Source organism: Drosophila persimilis, unplaced genomic scaffold (genome assembly GCF_003286085.1).
Source record: "Drosophila persimilis strain 14011-0111.01,24,50 unplaced genomic scaffold, DperRS2 tig00000431-arrow-pilon, whole genome shotgun sequence".
NCBI classification, from domain to species: Eukaryota; Metazoa; Arthropoda; class Insecta; order Diptera; family Drosophilidae; genus Drosophila; species Drosophila persimilis.
The window spans coordinates 1,434,297-1,454,693 of record NW_020825312.1 but is presented as its reverse complement, the minus strand read 5'-3'; the positions used below and the strand labels follow the sequence as shown (position 1 = coordinate 1,454,693).

Genomic DNA, 20,397 nt, shown 5'->3' with positions numbered 1-20,397 from the left:
CTAATGCGTATTTCCGTCCGTTGTGGTGAAGGCTGCCAGCAGTATATTGATCACGGTGATCATGAACACTCCCATTACCAGTAGTTCATTGGTTCTCGCATAGCGCCGACGCTGGCAGCGCTTAAGACGTCTCTATGGGGTGGAATGGGGTATTATAAGGCGAAATATGTTCTGTTAGTGGCAGACATTGACTTACTTTAAAAATAAGCATAAGACCTACGAGCAGCTGCAGGCTCAACGAGAGTATCACCAGAATCAGGCTGTATATATAGGTGGAGGCCTTGTCGTTGTAGGTGATCAGGAATCGCAGTTGGTTGGCATTCGCGGAGAGAAGAGCTATATCCATGAGGCCTTCATTGGGGGAGAGACGAGTGAATATATTTTGTGTTTGTATATTACTGACTTACCTTCAGCCACATTTTTATTTGTGGCATAGCTATTGCCACCCGATAGATCGCTGACTGATTTCCTTGGCTTTCCTTGAGCTGCCTCCACTTCATTGAGATTTCTTGGGTCAACCAAGTTCTCCGCCTTCTCCAAATCCCTGCCTGAGCTGCAGCACTGTCCCGTTGCAGTGCTTGAGAAACTCCCCTCCGAGCTGGGCAATTCCTCCAGGGATAGTTCCACATCGTTTATGTCCATACTAAGACCCCGTTTAGTTCCAATGCTGATCCAATATTAAATACTCGAGTCTGTCTTCTGCGAAAAGCTTTTTGCGACCAGTAGTAAACATTGAAACTTTTGAGGTCTGCGGTTCCCTTTGACTGATAAAAACAAACCGAATGACACTGACCCGGCTGGACAGCCAACGGGCGGCGATATGTAGAGCACAACAGACGTGACCCCATAAGCCGAAAAGTATCTCATTAGTTTGGGTACTCCTTAAAGTATGCAACGTGAAGTTAAATCGAGGTAAAAATGTAAGTAGAATGAGAAGCTGACTGGGATCCACGTGTAAACAAACTCTTCCTTTAACTTGCGTAAGGCGAAGTCAGCAAAATGTCACCATAATAACCACCGAGGCCCTGAATAAACAAGGCCCAAATAAACGCAAGTATCTATGGGATACGAAACGAAGTTTGCACAACTGTAAGACATCCAAGGCTCCGCTCTCCGCTCATTCTACATTTATAGGCTCGATTTAAAATTGACGGGTAAATCGGGTTAGGTGAGCGTTAGCCTAATTGTATCCAATTATAGATTGTATGACAAACTTTTGAAATGCACAGACAGCTGTCGCAATGGACGCAAGTATGGAGGACATTCATTACCAGGTGAGAGGGTTGCTATGAAAGTATTAACTATCCGAACATATATTTATTTTTATACAGCAATTTCTGCATTTTAAGAATAGAAAATCAAATGGAAAGAGTCTCGTACGAACGTACGGCATAATCTAATGTCCACAATTAAAACCATTTTGTATAGGGATTTCTAGGTACTCTTTCCTTTGGTAACATTACCACCCCCTCTCGCCGTTCGTGTCGCATTGCAGGACCTAAACGGAACAAGTGCGTCACGCGAAGCAAACAACTGTTTGGGACTCCGCGCTCCGCTCTCCTCTCATCGACAAGCCACTAAATCACCCGTTTTTCGCCCTCTCTTTTCTCCCCCGCTAGACATAATGGTTACGCTCCCACACGCCGGCTCCGGCACTCTCTGCCGGTCGTACTCTCGTTCCCACTCTCACTGCCGCTCTCTTTGTACTATCTAGCACGTGCATTTTGTTTGCCATTTTGGCTGCCACGCTTGACACCCCCACACCCACACGCCCCTTTCGCCAATGTTTGTTATGCCGTGGAGCTGTCTGAGCGCTGAGAACGCTCTCTCCAGCGTCTCTCTCTCTCTTTGATGGTTCAAAGTGTATGAATATCAGGTGGGGCACTATCAGCGTGTGCCCTCACTCATTCATTATTTGTGTGGTGTGTGTGTTTGCGGCCGGCACAAATACCTCACCTTTTATAAATACACTCTTTGGCTTACGCTGCCCGCACCGGCCAGCACCGGCTCTCTTGCGGCTTCATTCATGCTGCAGCGGTAGCGACAGCGGCAGCGGCAGCGGCTGCGGCAGCAGTAGTATTTTATAAAGATAACGTTGCACGCATGCTCAAAACTCAAGTTGCAAACAGGCTTTGTTGCCTCCGCTGGTCTTGGTAAGGTCTGGTCCGGGGTCTGTTCTGGGGTCTGCTCTGGGGTCTGGCCTGGGGTCTGGCTCAGTTCTGTTCCGTCGGCCGAAGTGTTTAGCAGTCATTTTTTCAGTTCGGCATTTGGTTCTAAGACTTTCTCTCTTCACACTCTCGGCCGTTTTCGGGCTCGCTCAACCCGGCTAAAAACAACACAACTGTGAATGCCGAAACGTAAACTTTTCATTGATTTTCTTTCAGTGCTAATTTCAGTTTTGTGGATATATGTATATTTAACACCTAAATATAAATAAACCCCAACAAATGTGTTTCATCTACGAGTAGTCCAGATTCCGGGGTAAGTTCCTTCTCACAGAAAGGCCCACTTAGCCGTAACCGTAACCGTAACCGTAACCGTAACTGTAACCCGTAGCCGGATCCGTAGCCTCGTACCACCAAAAACTGTCAAAAAATCAATGCCCAAAAATTGCATGTGCGTCCGCCTTGACCTCCCTCAGCAAAGCCGCCTAAAAAGAAGGCTCCATTTCGTTTCTCTCACTCTTGCTCGCACTCTCTCTTTGTTTTTCTTTCCGGCTCTCTGTCTGTCTGTCTCTTTCTGAGCCTGATTTGACCCGGCAAAAGAAAACAGTCTATAAAATCAATAGCAAGGCCTAAATAAACCTACTTACTGTATTGCATAACCTCCACACTATTTTAAGAAGAATCTAAACCTGCCTTTGGGCTCATAGATTTGTTGGGTCATCGTCCGGCCTGGTCTGCATTGGCCAAAGTATACGTGTAATCGCCTTAGGAACGCTTCTGTCTGGGTCTGGGGTGCAAAGTTTCGCTCAACGGCTGATAAAGGTTTCTGCACTGCTGCTGCCTCCGGCTTTATCAGCCAGTCAGTCCGTCATTCAGTCACTCAGTCAGTCAGTCAGTCAGTCAGTCAGTCAGTCAGTCAGTCAGTCGGTCAGTCAGTCGGTCGCCTTGGGATGCGCTTCAACTGACTCTGCCTCATACGGGATGTGGATGGAGTGATTCGGGTCGGGTCGGGTCGGTTCGTTCGGACAGTGTCTGCAGCAGTGCCGGAATCCCATTAGTGCTGCAGTTTCAGTTTTCCCAGTTTCCAAGAATATTTCCTACTTTAGCACTTCCTGGTATTTCCGCAAGTTGAACCACTCAATGAGCGATTGAACGAGATTTTCCTAAAAATAAAATTGATATATTGATTTCTTATTGATTGGCAATTCAAAACCAGTTTACAGTTACCTGCATTTATAATTGGGAAATTCAGAAACTCTATATTCTATATTTAGCTGATAAACCCGTTTTCCATCGTTCAACTTGAGAATGCAGTTGATATTGCCTCACACCTAAGGTCAAATTATAAGAGAAATTATTATCCGGAACGGCATTTGAAGTGTAACCAGTTTCAAGGGAGCAATAGTTTATTGTTAAGTAACTATGAAATAACACGGTTAAAACAATTTCCAAACAGATGTCTCTCTAATCTATTATCTAATGGAAAAGAGTATTCAAGCCTCATCGTAGCTAACTTTAATCGTTCTTTGTTTTATTGCTTGCATTTTTTTGTTTTTTCTTTTTGCCACAGACTGATAAGATGCTTTCCATTCAAAACATTACAGATAAAGCCAAATGGTTCTGCCGTTGGACAAGTGTATCTCTTGTTTGAATACATATACATACATAGTATGTATGTATGTTCATATATAATATAAACGTATTTGCACTTTTTCAGCTGTATGTGTTCGGCAATTGATCAGTGGACTTTGACAAATGATTTTTGTTGTATATATGTATGTACATATGTACATATATAAACATATGTATGTCTATGCAAATGTGGAAATTACTCGTAGTTCTCATACGTATCTCAACAGAAAAATCTTCACTCTTGAGAGCTGATATAACCCATAGCCCATTTGCATAATCATCCTGAACTGAACGCATTTGAATTGTTGCCACTTGACTGGGCCAATGGCAATTATCTATCTATTAAATTATACGTGTACATATGCATATGGATAAACCTCTAATTAGGCAGAAAATGGATGGTACTGATACTGCTAGTACTGATGGTAGTGATAGTACTGATGGTACTGATGGTGGCTTGGCCTCTGGTTCGGCTTGATTGCATTCGGTTAATGTGGAAATTTCGAGTTACGGGCCCACCAAATGACCCTATAATTACATTGCAGAACCTTTTTATAATAATTCCACTTACGACTGATGCATGCACTTTTTATTATTGATTATTTTCCAGGCTATCTATTGTGGGCAATCATTAAGCTAAACACGTAACATTCACTCAGGTAGCTAAGAAAAGCAAAAACAAAAACAAACAAAAAAAGATAACTAAAGGAAAACAAAAAAGAAAAAAAAAAATAACAATGACGCCAGAGAAATCGGTTATAGCCTATATCAATCATTTGATAGTCAGCAACTTTTCATATTTCTGTAAGTACCATTTCAATAATATAAATAATTAAAATAAGGGGACACGTAGTGCTGTGGAATCCCCAATTTGTATTCGGTAAAAAGCCAAACGAACAGCCTACCGCTGAGTTACCTTGATTTGATCGTTCATTCAATAGAATGGAATGGAATGGAATGGAAAGGAATGACAGAAGCTCAATTTAAGGTTTGAATTATTGAGAATATTATTAATTGGTAGGTTGGTAGTGAAATGTAACACAGGCCTCCAATGAATGGACAATATCTATGGAAAATACCCTCAGATATCTATCAATGGGAAACAGAAACGATTGGCAGTTGTTAAATTGCCGATAAATAATTATTCAAAGCAATTTGATTCAAATAGAATGGATACAAATAAATAAAGAAATGCATTCATTCAGAATTGTAAGCATCAAAATATTTGACAGTGTTATTTATGTATTCTATAAGTTCTAAAGAGAATACTGGAATGGCTGCATTAACCAGTGTCAATCTGTCTTCCACAGGGGACGAAATCGATGGATATCTGTATTATTTGGGCGGAACTCTGGGCACCATCACTCTCAGTAGTTTGGCGGCCAGTGTTGCGTATTATTTTGCAACACGACCAGTACCGGAACAACCATTAGTGCCTCTGGAAAACCAATCCCCATTGTTAGAGGTAAGCCAGAAGTGATTTCGATTAGCCATCGCCATCGCCATCGCCATCGCCATTGCCATACCCATCCCATCAATTACATCATCGATTGCTCGATTACGAATTGTTTGTCTTGGGTTCGCTGTTTTTTCTCAGCATAGTTGCTGTTGTTGCCTTGTCTTTTCTGAGGTAGAACAGGCGAATCCCATGATGGCACGGCCAAGACAAAACCTTTGATGTGCCAGCAGCAACGCAATCATGTGCACATGTCCACAATCACGTTGGGTGCGATGCCGATTCCGATTTGGATTCAGATACTGATTCTGGTTCTGTTTCTTTGTTGTCGTCACATGATTTTCACACTCTTTCTTCACGATTCTTTCACCAATTCGATTCTCATTTTCGCCTTGTTGGCCTTTGTTCTGTGGCCACGGCAGCACAGGCAATGAATGACGTGTTCGCCACAGTGGTACAAATGAGGATAGGATCAAAAATAGCCACAGACCCCCACGCTCTAATTGAGAGGGCCCCGCAAAAGAGCTGGGACTGAGATCGAGAGACATCTCTCTCCTGCAAAAATGTGCAACACTCTGGGATGATAATTTATCAAACGACAGCGGCACGACCACAATAAATCTTGTCATGGCTCAATTGGCATTTTCTTTTTCCCCTAATTAGCCGCAGAGTAGAGTAGAGCAGAGCCTTTCTCCGACATTCCGGTTCTCATCCCTATAAACATTTCCTCCTTCTGACACTCGCCGGCATCTCGTTTGTTAACATTTTTCGGCCTTTAGGCCTCTAGGCCTGTATGACGGTGTAACTGTAACGAACTCTTCCTTTTGTTTGGATGCCATGTAAATAAACAAATATTGACCCAATACCATACATATTTCCCGCGATATTTGGCATTGCCAAATAGGCAAACAAGACGCCCAGGGAGTCGGGGGCGGTGAGGTTCGACAGTAGAACAGGCTGGGCTGTCACAATTTGTTAATTGAAAGGGGAATGCAGTGGGAAGTGGGAAATGGGAAGAGAACGTAATTTCATTGTTTAAATAATTCGAATACCACACAGCAAACTACTTTACTATAATTTGTGGTGCCAAAGGATCGATTCTGAAAATATCCCTTACTCTTGGTTTTCATTTTAGGCATCGTGCTTCGAATCACAATAAATATGCAGAAATTAATAGAGACCCACTTTGAACCAGCTGAAACCACTTTACAAACAGTTTCATTGAATTGGATTGAATCATCTGCCTTCGATTATAATCCCTAATTCTGAATACCCCATCAAGTGTCAGACCAACTGCTCCACCTTTTCATGTACCCCCGAGTCCCCCCATGAGAATTCTCAAAAATAACAAACAATGAGATGGCTACAACCAACAAAACAATAAGGAAATGTCAAACTTTTGACGAGACAGGGCCAACCTGTCTGCCTCCGAGCACACGTATGCACATACTCGCATGCAAATCTACAGAAAAGATGATACGTGTGTGGGGATAGCAGGGGAATGAGGGGGCTTGCGCACACACACAGCCGGCCATTTTCACTTGCACTGACCGTTTTCCAATACGAGACGGACCATTAAAAATTCAAAAGAGTGCAAATTGAGGTGTAAATCGAGGGGATGTGCGTGTGAGCAAATTGGATTTGCAGGCACAGGTTATATAGTATTTACTCATAATTGAGTGCGTGCTGATTAAACCCAAAATTATATTGTACATTTTTGGGGGCTGTCGACTTTTTGTTCCACTCATGGGCTAGAATGGTCCAGTGTTGTGGACCATAAATCATATACATACTCGTACATGTGTATGTAAGTTTTGATGAGTATTTGCCGTCACCAAAAACGCCCCCACCTTTGGCCCATTAGCAACAGACCACGTCACATGCCGCCTTAGATCGCGTGCACCAGGAACAGGCAGAGCAGGGCTGGGCAAGGGAGGGCGGGCAGGAACAGGCAGGAAGACAGGCGGACAGCTTGATCAAGCCAAAAAGGAAAAACTACAAGACAACTACAAAGCAACAACAACAACGACAACGAAGAGACTATGAAAAACCGTTTACGAGTAAAATCAAAATCAAAATCCAATGAATATAAACGAATGAAATTCCTAGGCGAACGCTGCATTCTTCTTCACAGTACCCCCATCTCCGGCGCCCCATCTCTCTTTCTCTTTTCGCCATTTCGCTCCCTCTCCCTCTCTCTCTTTTCTGTTTCGGTTGATACCAAATTGAAGAAGATTCTGCGGGCGGGCCAAAATAATTTTTAGCCGCGGCCAATATTTCGGCCTGCCTCCTTCGGCCATTCAGTTCGAAATTAAGCATCGTGTCGCGCAGATCGTGGCGGATCAACGGAATATATGTGCATATATTTCAGAAAAGAAGATTTTGAGAAAAAACAGACAAATAACGAAACGGAAAACAACAAAAGCAGATAGTATATATCTGTGAAATAAACGTATTTTTTTATATATATACTAAACAAAAGAAAAATTAAGAATAGAGTGGGACAGGGAGAGGGACAGGGACAGGGACACGGACACGGACACGGACACGGAGAGGGAGCGAAAAACGCACGACAATTTGCAACAAATTGACAAAAATACAAGCGTTTAATCTCATTACGTAAAACGAACGCCAGAAACCAAAGAAATAATATTCAAATAAAATTTTAACGAAAATATCAAAGAAGCAACTTTGAAGATATCGATTTGCCAAAGTGTCCAAGTGCCGTCGTCGTTGTCGTTGTCGTTGTCATTGCCTGGGCCCCAGCCATCTGAACCCGGGCCCTCAAGTTCAAGTTCATTCGGGTTCTACGTATGTCTACATATATCCCCGTCCCCGTCCCGGTCCCCATCCCCATCCCCATCCATCCCCCCAGACGAACCACTGCCCACCTAAAAAAACATAAAACAGATTGTATAAAAATACATTAAACATTTTTTTTTTCTGTTCTAATTTGATGTGATACACTCGTCTGTGGTTTGCAATGCGTGTGGTTTCAGTGAACTTTGATTCCGATTGAGAACACCTTAATTTGAATGGATTTACGATGTTTAAGCAATGCTCCATCAAGTTTTACGATTGTTTACAGCAGAGGAGAAACTTTGGGAATGCTAATCGGAATAGTTTTGAGCCATGTGCGGATATGGGAGCGAAAAGATTCGATAAATATCCAAATTGTTTTGAAGTGGGTTTTACCGAAGTCCCGAAAGGAATTTCATAAGTATTCAGAAGATTTCGTATCCATCTTTTTGGCGGTCAGCACTGCACAGCACTCGATCATAATCAGTTCCATCAATGGGAATGTCAGGAAGCTTACCTACTAGACCACCTCTCTGTATCTGCGTCTATGTGTGGCCTATACAGTATTTCGATATAAACAAAAGTCGCTGTGTCTGAAAGAATTTTCAATTCTTTTTGCAAAATCTTTAGCCAGAACAAAAGACCTATCTGTGGGCTAATTTAGAACCATAATAAATGTCAAGCTGAATCAGAGTTTGGGTATATAATTGAGTTATGTTATGGTTGATCTATATATGTACCTTCAAATACATGTGTATATTTTTAATATAGAGGAATAATAATAAACAAGGCAATAAATATTGCCTTAAATAAAGGATTAGGGAATGGCAAAATAATCGAAATATCAGAGTTTAAGTTAGCTAAATTCCAGTTAAATATTCGCAGATTCTTTCTTTTATGAAAAAAAAACGTTAAAAAACGGATGAAACAGATTAGCATTCCACATGAAGAAAAATTTGAGAAACATATACTCGTACTGCCTTGAAATTCCCGCATATTTGCCCGGTTTTAAGTTTATTTGTTCAAGAAATATGTTGGCCAAAACATGTTGATATGTTGCAGATTTTAGCTGAAATTCAAACACAGCTCTCTGTTCCTATTCATTCATACTCTCTCTATCGCTGCCCCTCCCTCTGGCCCATAGTTTATGGGAAAATTTGGATGGTAACCACAATTGCGTGTGGCATAACTCAGCGAAGAATTGCTCATTGAGGAAAATGTTGGCAATTGGCAGCCTCAAGCCATCGGCATCGGCATGGGCATCGGCATCGGCATCCCAATGGTGTCCAAAACGCCTTCCCCCATGACTCAGGTTTTGATCTTAGCAGCTAGTACAAAAATTCCAATTTTTTTCTGTTGTATTTTGCAAAATACTCGTCTTTTGTTTTTCCTTTTCGCTGTTTTATGCGGCCGCCTCTCACACCGCCTCTCATAGATAACAGCCGAGTGGGGAAGCGTTCTTGCCCCCAAACGAACTATTTATAAATTAATTTGGGGCAGGCCACGACAAAGCAACGACAACGACGACGGCAAAGACGATATAGCAGTGCTCGTTCCTCTCTTTCCGCCTCAATGTAGCCTAGTCCTCTCTTTCTGGTCTGCAGCTGACAATATTGAATAATTATAAACAAAATTGAATTTGCCAAACTTGTCAGAAGACAAAAATTAAGCGGACAGGGCGGCGTCATAATTATGCTTTGGTTTACGTTTCGGGTTTGTCTTTCGCTTGACAAAAGGGTTAATGAAAAAGGAAAATCCTACCTTAGGGAATCTCGGATAGGAAGGCCTTTATGCATGGAATTAGCAGTATTTGAACTGATTTTGCCATTAAGGGAATTGGCCATTGGTTTGGAAAATAAATCAGGCTTTACAACCCGTCGCACATGCAAATCCAATTTGCTTCGATTTAAAAACAGAAATCTATTTTTACACGCAATAATTAGCATTTAAATGGTTCTGCGATTATGAAAGACTTCAAATAGGAAATTTGAAAATACGAAAATTTACCAGCCTGTAAATCGAACAGATGACGCGGCGGGCGGTGGGCAGCGGGTGGTGGGCGGTGGGCGGTGGGTGCCGGGCAGCGGGCAGCGGGCGGTTCCGGCAACGACAAGATGGCCGGGCGGGCGGCCAATTGTGGGGGAAAAGTGAAAAGTGTAACAAAAAATACCGCTGGTGTGCTTGGGTGTGCCGATTCTTTTTGCAGTTGCTCGTAAGATGTGCATATTAAAGGCTGATCCATAAGACCCAGCCAGAACAGTGGTGCCTGAAAACGGAGCAGAAGTCAAATCAGTAAGACCGTGAACAAACCGTGAACCGTGAGACTCAGACAGCCGTGAGATCCACAACAAAACATGTCCTGTTGCGGTCAAATCACCAGCATACGGGTGCCCATCGAGCTGAGCAATCAGAGCGATGTGCTCAAGGTAATCCTCAAGAATCCTCAAGGAAGAGTCCCCCCAAAGTCCCCCTAAACAAAAAAAAAAAAAAACTAAAAGGCCAAAGAATATCTCTAACCCAGCAGCTTGACTATGCAATCCACTAATAAATACTTTATTTTTTGCTTCTTTTTTTGTTCATTATTCTTCACACACGCGCACATTTGTTGGTTAGATCATATACGATCATCGTCAAGATATCCATCACAGGGTAGGTGGGGGGCTAGGGTAGGCCTCATTACCCCGTGGGGTATGCTCTGAAAGTCCTCATACTCATACTCGTATTCCGTATTCCATTCTGAGCACCGCGTGCGTCATCAATAAATTCTAAACAAAATCGAATTGGAAAGCACTTTAATCTATGAAAAGGCATTTATTTTTGAAAAATATTTGCATTTTGCTCATTAAAATCACCCGGCACAAACAAACCAACTTTTTGAACCTCCTCTCCTCCGTCCAGTCCCCAAAAGATACTTCCCTCCCATTCCCATTCCCACTCCCAGTCCCGACAGCTGTACAATATTATGATATTCGTTCTCATACATCAACACTTTCGGGCCATTGCGGGATTTCTCTCACATCTGTGGGTCATAAAGGAAGTGCTCTTTGGCCATTTCGAATCGATATGTTCCACTTTTTTCGAGTATCTACTGCCCCGACCTAATGGCCAGGCCAAGGCGCCCAAATGAAAGTCCGCTGAGTGATGGGTTTATGTCTTGGCCCCACAAATAAACCATATATCATAGCGATTGAAAGCGCAGATATTTATTGAATCGAATCTAACAATTGGGTGTGATTTATTTTTCGAGTGGCAAAAAATAAACACTGAAATGAGATTCAATCGATTGAAGACCGGCCAGATCTCAAGGTTAACTGGGAAACGGAAAACCAAAGGGAAATATTATGATTTTATGAATAATATAAGTATGATGGGATGATGGCAAATGATACTAAATCGAACTATCAGACTTTAAATTGAAGTAATCTACAGTACAGACTATCAATCGAGACAGATCTCTTAGAGATGGCATCCGTAGACATATCATAGAAACACTCAGATTCCATTCATTTTCAGCTCAAGCCAAAAAAATCATGAATCAGAACCATTCTTGTGTGTGATCCCCTCCCCCCAAACAAAGCTGCTCCCACCCAATAAAAACACTTTTCCCAGATTATTCTCGCTCATACTTCTGTTTGATGTATTCTCATTACAAGATCTCTCCACTCATTGCATGAACGCGATTTCTCTCTCTCTCTCTCTGTTTCTTTTGGGGTCGATTCAATCCCATTACAGGGTCCAGAACAAATTCACGTCTCCAAGTTTTACAAGGAGTCGAAAAATGGCAAATTCGTGTCCTATATCACAGAGAACGTCCGCACCCTATATCAGACGTTCCGCGAGGGAGCCTATGCCTCCAACAACGGCCCGTGTCTGGGCTGGCGAGAGACCCTAACGTCGCCCTATCAGGTGAGTCGAGGGAGCACCGTGCCGTGAGTCAGTCTCTCGTATAACATCTCCGTCCTCCATCCTCCATCCCGCAGTGGATCAACTACGATGAGGCGCTGCTGCGGGCCAAGAACTTTGGCTCGGGCATGCTGGCCCTGGGGGCCCGGCCCAAACAGTTGATTGGCATCTACTCGCAGAACCGTCCGGAGTGGATACTGTACGAGCAGGGCTGCTACTCGTTCTCGCTGGTGGTGGTGCCGCTGTACGACACCCTGGGTCCCGATGCCTGCGCCTTCATCATCCGCCAGACGGAAATGTCGATTGTGATCGTGGAGGATGACGGCAAGGCGGCCATGCTCCTGGAGAAGGCGCCGCGCAGCCTGAAGATCATCGTGGCCATCAAGCCGATCCGCCAGACGACACTGGAGCGGGCGCGCAGTCGCGGCATACAGATCTTCTCGTTCATCGACGTGGAGAAGCTGGGCGCCAAGGGCAATCACCCGGAGATACCGCCGGCGGCGGAGGATCTGTGCACGGTCTGCTACACATCGGGCACCACCGGCAATCCCAAGGGCGTTATGCTCACCCACGGCAACGTGGTGGCCGGCGTCTGTTCTGTGATCCTGCAGATGGGCGATCATCGGATCCGCGCCGGGGATGTGATGGTCTCCTTCCTGCCCCTGGCCCACATGTTCGAGCGGTGCTGCGAGAACGGCATGTACTATGTGGGCGGCTGTGTCGGCTTCTACTCGGGCGACATCAAGGAGCTGACCAACGACCTGAAGATGCTGAAGCCCACGGTTATGCCGGCTGTGCCTCGCCTCCTGAATCGCGTCTACGACAAGATCCAGAACGATATCTCCGCCTCGGGCCTGAAGCGGGGTCTCTTCAACATGGCCATGCGGGCCAAGGAGAAGGAGATTGCCCGCGGCGTCCTGCGGCGCAACGGCTGCTGGGACAAGCTCGTGTTCAAGAAGGTGCACCAGGCCTTCGGGGGCAACCTGCGGCTCATGGTCGTAGGCTCGGCGCCTTTGGCCGGCAACGTTCTCACCTTCATGCGCTGTGCCTTGGGCTGTCTGGTCCTGGAGGGCTATGGCCAGACGGAGTGTACTGGCGCCATCACACTCACGGTTCAGGGCGATCATGTGCCCAACCATGTGGGTCCGCCCGTCTCCTGCAATGCTGTGAAGCTGGTCGATGTGCCCGAGATGGAGTACTTTTCCAATCAAAATACGGGCGAGGTCTGTGTGCGCGGCTCAAATGTGTTCCATGGGTGAGTGAATCCCCAGACTTTTCCACTAAACATATGTATAATCCCTCGTCTACCATCGATTCCAGTTACTATAAGGATCCGGAGAAGACGGCGGAGGCGATCGACTCGGAGGGCTGGCATCATACCGGCGATGTGGGCATGTGGCTGCCGAATGGCACCCTGCGGATCATCGACCGCCGCAAGCACATCTTCAAGCTCAGCCAGGGCGAGTACATAGTGCCCGAGAAGATCGAAAATATCTATACGCTCAGTCAATATGTAAATCAAGTCTATGTCTATGGGGAGAGCTTAAAGGTAAGCGTAGAATGTTTAAACCCAAACACGTTCCTCACACATCCATCTCGACACCATTTTAGAGCTGCATTATAGCTGTCGTTGTACCTGATACCGATGTACTGAAACAGTGGGCCACGGAGAACAATGTACGTGGCACACTCTCCGTCCTGTGCAATAATAAGAATGTCAAGGAACTGATCATGAACGACATGCTCAACTGGGGCAAACAGAGTGGACTGAAGTCATTCGAACAGGTGAGAGAAGTCGCCACCTCTTGACCCTATACCCTATAGTGTCCTATACGTGTCCTATTGCATTGCAGGTCAAGGATGTCTATCTACATCCGGATCCCTTCTCCGTACAAAACGGACTGCTAACGCCCACATTCAAGGCCAAGAGACCGCAACTTAAGAGCTACTTCAAGCCACAACTGGAGGATATGTATAAGCACTTGGATTAAAACAATACCTATATACATATATACGTATACGTATACGTATACGTATACAAATGAAACACCAAAACACAAGCAAAACAACGAACCGAACTAAAGATAAAGATAATGATGATGATTATGAAGATGATGCTGATAATGATAATGATAATAATGAGCAAAAGAATTCAAACGGATTAAAACATATGCCTATACCATACAAAACTGATGATAACTAAGACTACAGACGCAGATACTTGAAGGCCGAGAAACGGTAGAAGAGTCGAATTTTAAAGTTTCGTCAATTGTTAGCAACTAAGAGAAGCGCAAGATACACCAGATACAAATACAAATACAGATAAAATATAGGACGAGAGGAGGAGCACAGGAGACAGCCTTTTGACAGCCGCATTTTTACATAATTTAATCAAGAAACGAACTATTAACTAATATGTTAAATATACATATGTATTTCCCCTAACCGACCCCTTATGGTCTAGTTCAAAGTGAATAGAGCACGAATGCGTAGTCTGAACCAAAACACATACATATACTATAGCTAACTAACACATATTGAGCCAGTTGAATAAAAGGAAAGCTTTAATTAACTATCTGCGAGTACGAGCTACACTCAGCGTTAGTTTAATAACTTTTAAAATTTATATTAACTCGAAATTCTACGCAAGTGCGCTGAGCAACAACTAATCGGAGGAGCAGATCAAATTAAATACAATTAATATATATTTATAATAACAAAAAAAAGATCCACTTCTTTGGACTGCACTGTCTGCCTTACAAAACCAACAAACAAAAAACAAACAAAACAAACAAAACAAACAAAAAAATGAAACGCAAAATTTGATCAAAAAATTGCAATAAATCTCTTAAATCCTAATAAGTAAACTTGATATGCTCGAAACAACAAACTAAAGCAGCATGATAATAATAATACTATTAAATAAACAAATCTTTTTTTCTTTATGTAGATACAAAAGCAAATAATTCAAACTATGATTTGAAATAAAAATAAAAAATAATACGAATCAATGAAGTTTCTTAGACATCTTCCTCGCTCCCTTCTTCTAGCTTCCTCCCTCCCACGAAATTGAATTGCATTTTTGTGGACTGGATTTCTTTCATCATCATTTAATACCTTGGCAAATTTTGTAGACTTATAGGCGCATTCTGCGTGGTTTACATGCAATGACATTCACGTTTAGCTTAGTTCAAAAGGGTGGCGTAGGCAATAGCTCTGCGAATGCTCTGGAATGCGAGACAAGAAGCATGTTCAGAATTCTTTCAGCTGAGCCATTGGCTTCTCGTATCTCTCGTTGCATTTCTAATAAAAATTTACAAACAAAATGCTTGGGGTAAGGACTTATCTAAGTAGTAGTTAGGCATGCATCAATGACATTCGACTTAAATTCACTAAAGACGACGTTTGGGGAACTTTAACTATGTGGGAATCACAGTTCGCCGTGCTTGGGCTCTGGCGGTGGCGGCAGGGTGGTGACCACCACATGATCATCGACCGGATCGTCGTCTATGTCCCTGCTATGTGAGTTCTCATGATCCTCGATGCGGGCCAGTAGTGTCTTCAGTTCCGCATCGTAGTCCTTCCACTCGGGCACAATCCGTTGGGCTGCAGTCAGCTTCGCCTCCTTGGTCTGCGGATTGTTGCAGAGGTCGATGACTTTGGCACTACTGAACTTGCTGTCGCTGCACCAGGTCTGACACCACAGCCAGTCATCGGGCAGCGACTTAATGGCCACTTGATGTATCATATTGTTGGGCAAGTCCTGATCCAGATTGGACAAACTGTTCGGGTCCTGGCTGAGGGCCTGGTACTGGCCACGCAACCTGTCGCCAGCCGCAATCTTGCGGAACCGCTTCAGGTCCACCACGTACAAGGCGGAAATGTGATAGCGCCTGCCCATCAGATGGCTGCGCCAGTAGCCCTGCTTCCAGAAGCGGAAACCCTCCATTTCCTTGCGCGAGTCGCAGAACGGGGTGTAGGCATAGGGAGCTCCGCCCAGATCCAGGTCGTACAGCTCCTTGATGTCCGTCCTGACAATGGCATCGGCATCCACGAAAATGATCTTCCTCACATTGAGGGGGAACAAGACATCCAGAAAGAGGATCTTGTAGCCCCAAATGGTGCGCTGCTTCTCCGTTTGCTGGTGCAGCCAGCGCGGCCATTTGTACTGGACCAGCTCGTACTGGAAATTGTATTCGGCAGCCATGTGGGGCAGGAAATCGGTGAACTGTGGCGACAGATAGTTCTTCAGGAACCAAAACTTCACCGGAGATTTCGTATGCTTGAGCAGGGAGATCATCATAATCCTGAGCAGGCGTTCGTACAGGTGTCCCGAGGCTACCGAGAATATATTGATGGTCTCGGTATCCTCATCGTTCGCTGCCTGGTTCCCGTTGCTGCCACCGAAGCTGCTGGCAATACTGTTCCAAATGCCCGACTGTGCCGCCTGGTCGGTGTCATCGGCGAGCAGCTCGGCCTGCTGCATTCCCGGCTTCTTTGAGACTCGCAGCTTGATGACATGCGACCGCAGAGAGGTGATTAGCACCTGGACTACCGAGGAACCTGCATCGTAGTGGGTATTGTCGCCATCGATATGACTTATTCCATAAATGTCCGTTGATTTTCCGTCGCGTAGCCTCAGGGACCAGGCTCCGGGATTGGCCTTCAGCTGGAAATAGCCCAGATTGGCCATCACTATGGTGTCCACCAGGGTGGTCTCGCTCTTGGTACCCAACACCAGTTGGAGGCCTCTCGGCGGCGTTCCGCTGGAGGCATCGAAGCAGTGACCCTCCAGCAGCAGGTACTCCAGATCGAATTCGCTGTGGACGGGTCCTCCGATCTCCGACAGTTTGATGTTATCCAAATCGTAGACAGCTCGCACAGCCTCCACCAGCCAGTTTTCGGGAACCTGGATCTGCTGGGTTAGCAGAGGATTGGCCGGCAGGCCGCTGAACTTGGCCAGAGGACCGTCCGACCTGACTCCGTTTGCTTCAAACTGGATCTCCGGCTCCACAACGTATCGGTAGAAGTTCTTCACTGGCATATCACTGTGCTGGGGCACTGGGATCATGTAGAGACTCAACTGGCAGTTGAGCACCTGCCGCAACAGGATCAGCATGGGCGCCATCTTCTGTGCACCTCTCGAGGCAGGGTCCAATACAGCGACAACATCAAAATGTGGTAACTTTTCCTGTTTGGGGGGCAGCAGCACCACCGAATGATCAGTCTTCAGATCGGTGGGCATCTTGAAGCGATTCTTCGTCTGTCTGGGCAGGAGGCTGGCGTAGAGCTTGAGCAGGGTATCGCTGGTGAAATCCGCACCGACATCTTGGGCAGATTCCTTAAGTACTTGACGCACCTTATCGCCGTATTGCAGGGAGCTGAACCGGGCCAACAGGGCAAAGTCCGCACTATCGAAGCTCTCGTCAGCGGAAAGCGGACCATACAATCGCCCGTTGCCAATGACCAATCGCTGGGACTTGTTCAGACCCAACACACGCTGAGCATACACTCGCAGCATCTTCAGATGCAGCTCCGTGGAGCCCAGTATGTCCTGCACCTTGGACGGTACTTCAATCTTCTCCTTGGGCTTCTTCAGCCACTTGAGTACCTGCTCTGTGGCCTGAGCTGATGGCAGAGTCTGCATGGCGGCCCAAGCCAAACGATTTAGGTTCTTGGAATCCCCTGCCGGAACGTTTTCAGTGTTGGGTATGAATGCCAGGCGAACGCTCTCTCCCCCCTGGACGTATTCCAGGGCATGGGTGAGCAAACTGCGTCCCTCCTGCGTGTCCAGGTCCGCAAACACCCAAATGGTAAGGAACTGCAGAGAGGCTCGGCCAATCCGCTCCGTGGACTTCTTGCCGCCAAAGAACTTGAGGTTCTCCATCACCGTGGCCGTCATGTCCCGGTTGGAGAGCCTGTTCAGGGCGGCCACATTGCCCAGCTGCTTGTAGGCCACGCCATTAATGTCCAGGTACTTGACATCCTCCTGGCTGAGAATGCGCTGATTGAGTCTGGGCATGACATGGGGCTGGTTCATAAGGTAGTCGATGGCCACGTCATTATCCGTCATCTCGCCCTTGTAGACGGCCTTCTGTAGAGTGCTCGTGTGCGTCATGATCTCGGTGAAGATAGCCTCCTCGAATTCACTATCCGCCGTGACAATATTGCTGGGCATGGGCACCCCGTTGAGCAGGGCCTGCGGCTGTCCCTTGTCGGAGAAGCCCAGGCGTTGGACAAACTCTGTCGCCAGCTCGCGGCCATAATCGTAGGTGGAGTCCTCCTCAATGAACTCCTCGGCCTTCGCATGGGTGAGGGTGCTGAACTCCTTTGTCAGCTGCTTCACGATGTGCTCCTTCTTGACCACCTTCGTTTCGCCCACCGCCGCGTAGATGTCAGTGAGGAAACTCAGGGCTGCTCGGGCATCCTTCTTCTGGCTCACATAGTTGAAGGCACACGTGATGGCTATGTAATCCTCGGAATTGTCCTTGCCGGCCTCCCTGGCATCGAACACCAAACCGAGACGAATGGGAGCCTGGTGAATGACAAAGGATTCGGAAAGCTTGATTACACTCCTGGCCGTCAGCTGGAGGGCATCCACCACCAGGACCAAGTTGAACACATTCTTCCTGATGTTCCTCAGCATGCCGGGGAAGGTGGGCCGCAGCAGATCCATTACCGACGACGGCCAACGTCTGTACTGAGCATCGGTTTCGATATCATTGATCCACTGCACTGCCGTGTCCCTGATGTCAATGGCAAACTCCTTCTTGCTGGAGGCCGTCAGATCCAGGGCCAGCAGAGAGCTGGCCAGGCCTCCCCTCACATTGTTGCTGTGCAGACTCTCCAGCACCCGCATCTCCGAGCGCAGGGTCTCCACCATGGAGTACAGATCCATGGTGTCCGCATCGAAGAACAAGCCATTGATGAACAGCGCTCCATCTGGGGGGGCCACGTTCAAGCTGCGCCCGAATGTATCCGTGTTGTGCTTGACCTCTGCCCGCAGAGTTTCCGTCACCTTGTGGGCCAGCAGTGTCCTGGCCAGCATCGGGAAATTGTGGGCAGTGTATTGTAGAATCTGCAGGGTCTCATCCCCCTGGATCTCTGCAATGGCAGCAGTGGCCTGCAGGCCCAGATCCTGGAATTCCCAGGCCTTCAGCTGAGCGATCTCATCGTTGCCCTGCAGAAGTCGTTGGCGCAGCTGGTCCAGGGCTCGCTTGAGAGTGGGATGCTTGTTCTTTAGCACCTTAAAGTCAAAGCCGTGCACATCCGATTCATTGTCCAGGTCCTCATCCAAAGTAGAGCCTGCTTCGGGCTTGGGAGCATCGTCTTGACTCTTGTACTCGGTGCTCTTCAAGTGCAGCTCCACGCCATAGCCAGAGAGGCGTACCGGCTGCTTCTCCTTCTTGGCCAAATGATGGCGCAGGATGTAACGAATCTTGCCATTATTGGCCTCCTGCTCCAGGAGCTTGTGATACGAGCGAAACTGAGCGCTACCCAAGTCAGCATACAAGACAACCGTGCGGGTGTTATTCTCACTGCCCGGATAGATGTGATCGAAGCTGTAGGTATCCACAGGCGAATCCAAGCTGTCTTTGGCTCGCGCCAGCCCCAGTTTCTTCTCCAACTCCGCGTAGCTGCAGGCCAACTCAGTGCCGACTTGGGCGAAAGTAGAGCCTTGGCAGGCGCCACCGCTGCGCAGTTCGTCTGACAGCTGAAAATGTGTCTGGATGCGGGGCGTCAAGCTGTGCATGGACACCACCAGCTTGAGCAAAGGCAGCACCGGTGAACTTACATGAGTCTTGACCAGTTCTAAGGCGGCATTGTACATCTGCGACTCCGTATCTAGACGAGAATAATAATCAATCAAGCAATCAGTACACGGTAGCTCAACCATCGAGATCTAGTACAAACCATATTCGTTCAGAGCCGTGTCCAGCTTGGTCACCCCTCGGACGTAGTCCCAGAAAAGGCCAGCCTGCTCGTCAGCTAAATACTCGGCAATTTCCAGATACAATGGCGTCTGCGTCCATTTGGCATTGATGAGTGTGGTTATGGGATAGCTCTGGCTGGATTCTGCGTTGGCCAAGATCGGTGCCGCTGACTGCAGCAGCACAAACACACACAAGAGACGTAACATTGTTTGCTTGCGTGTTTGTTATATGTTTATTGCCAAGTGCATAGCGGCTGGGCAAACAGGGGCGTGCTTTATGCTTTTCCACTTGTGTCTATTTACTTTTTCAACAATTTTAAATTGGATTTTTGCTGGTTTTCTTAATTAAATTTAGAACTGATGTGGCGTTTGACCGGCTGCATTACAATGTGGCTGCACGTCTAACAGGCCCGACGTCCCTGGTATTTTGCGGTATAATTCGTAGACTTTCTCTGCTTTGGCCACACCTTTCTGTTTGTTTACAAATTTCAGCGCGAACTTTGTGCCGC

General features: G+C 46.3%; 3 protein-coding genes across 5 annotated transcripts; 1 reads left to right on the top strand and 2 right to left on the bottom strand.

The window, feature by feature from the left end:
* Nucleotides 1-816, bottom strand: LOC6595812 (ninjurin-1). The gene is made up of 3 exons (XM_002021254.2): nt 408-816; nt 197-351; nt 1-132 (listed from the first exon to the last, which is right to left on the bottom strand). Exons 1-3 carry the CDS (start codon nt 640-642, stop codon nt 1-3), a joined length of 522 nt encoding a protein of 173 aa, XP_002021290.1. The 5' UTR covers nt 643-816.
* A 1,428-nt stretch (nt 817-2,244) lies between these two features.
* LOC6595813 (long-chain-fatty-acid--CoA ligase 5) lies at nt 2,245-14,767 on the top strand. Of its 3 annotated transcripts, none has more exons than XM_026989763.1 (8): nt 2,245-2,481; nt 4,408-4,601; nt 5,108-5,262; nt 11,785-11,958; nt 12,033-13,210; nt 13,276-13,504; nt 13,567-13,740; nt 13,809-14,767. In XM_026989763.1, exons 2-8 carry the CDS (start codon nt 4,535-4,537, stop codon nt 13,944-13,946), a joined length of 2,115 nt encoding a protein of 704 aa, XP_026845564.1. In that variant the 5' UTR covers nt 2,245-2,481; nt 4,408-4,534; the 3' UTR covers nt 13,947-14,767. The 3 variants fall into 3 exon arrangements, with proteins under 3 accessions (XP_026845564.1, XP_026845565.1, XP_026845566.1); XM_026989764.1 differs by lacking the exons at nt 2,245-2,481; nt 4,408-4,601; nt 5,108-5,262 and adding exons at nt 7,627-7,705; nt 10,259-10,478; nt 10,666-10,701; XM_026989765.1 differs by lacking the exons at nt 2,245-2,481; nt 4,408-4,601; nt 5,108-5,262 and adding exons at nt 7,628-7,705; nt 10,259-10,478.
* Nucleotides 14,768-15,045: 278 nt separating this feature from the next.
* Nucleotides 15,046-20,222, bottom strand: LOC6595815 (UDP-glucose:glycoprotein glucosyltransferase). The gene is made up of 2 exons (XM_026989762.1): nt 19,870-20,222; nt 15,046-19,800 (listed from the first exon to the last, which is right to left on the bottom strand). Exons 1-2 carry the CDS (start codon nt 20,093-20,095, stop codon nt 15,386-15,388), a joined length of 4,641 nt encoding a protein of 1,546 aa, XP_026845563.1. The 5' UTR covers nt 20,096-20,222; the 3' UTR covers nt 15,046-15,385.
* Between the last annotated feature and the right edge of the window lie 175 nt (nt 20,223-20,397).

Excerpts from the sequence above, each read along its gene's own strand:
- LOC6595812 (XM_002021254.2), bottom strand. The coding sequence starts at position 642 with ATGGACATAAACGATGTGGAACTATCCCTGGAGGAATTGCCCAGCTCG. Across the intron at positions 352-407 it reads AAATAAAAATGTGGCTGAAG|GCCTCATGGATATAGCTCTT; the intron begins GTAAGTCAGTAA and ends CCCCCAATGAAG. Across the intron at positions 133-196 it reads GTCTTATGCTTATTTTTAAA|AGACGTCTTAAGCGCTGCCA; the intron begins GTAAGTCAATGT and ends TCCACCCCATAG.
- LOC6595813 (XM_026989763.1), top strand. The coding sequence starts at position 4,535 with ATGACGCCAGAGAAATCGGTTATAGCCTATATCAATCATTTGATAGTC. Across the intron at positions 5,263-11,784 it reads ACCAATCCCCATTGTTAGAG|GGTCCAGAACAAATTCACGT; the intron begins GTAAGCCAGAAG and ends ATCCCATTACAG. Across the intron at positions 13,211-13,275 it reads GGCTCAAATGTGTTCCATGG|TTACTATAAGGATCCGGAGA; the intron begins GTGAGTGAATCC and ends CATCGATTCCAG.
- LOC6595815 (XM_026989762.1), bottom strand. The coding sequence starts at position 20,095 with ATGTTACGTCTCTTGTGTGTGTTTGTGCTGCTGCAGTCAGCGGCACCG. Across the intron at positions 19,801-19,869 it reads CACGGCTCTGAACGAATATG|ATACGGAGTCGCAGATGTAC; the intron begins GTTTGTACTAGA and ends ATTCTCGTCTAG.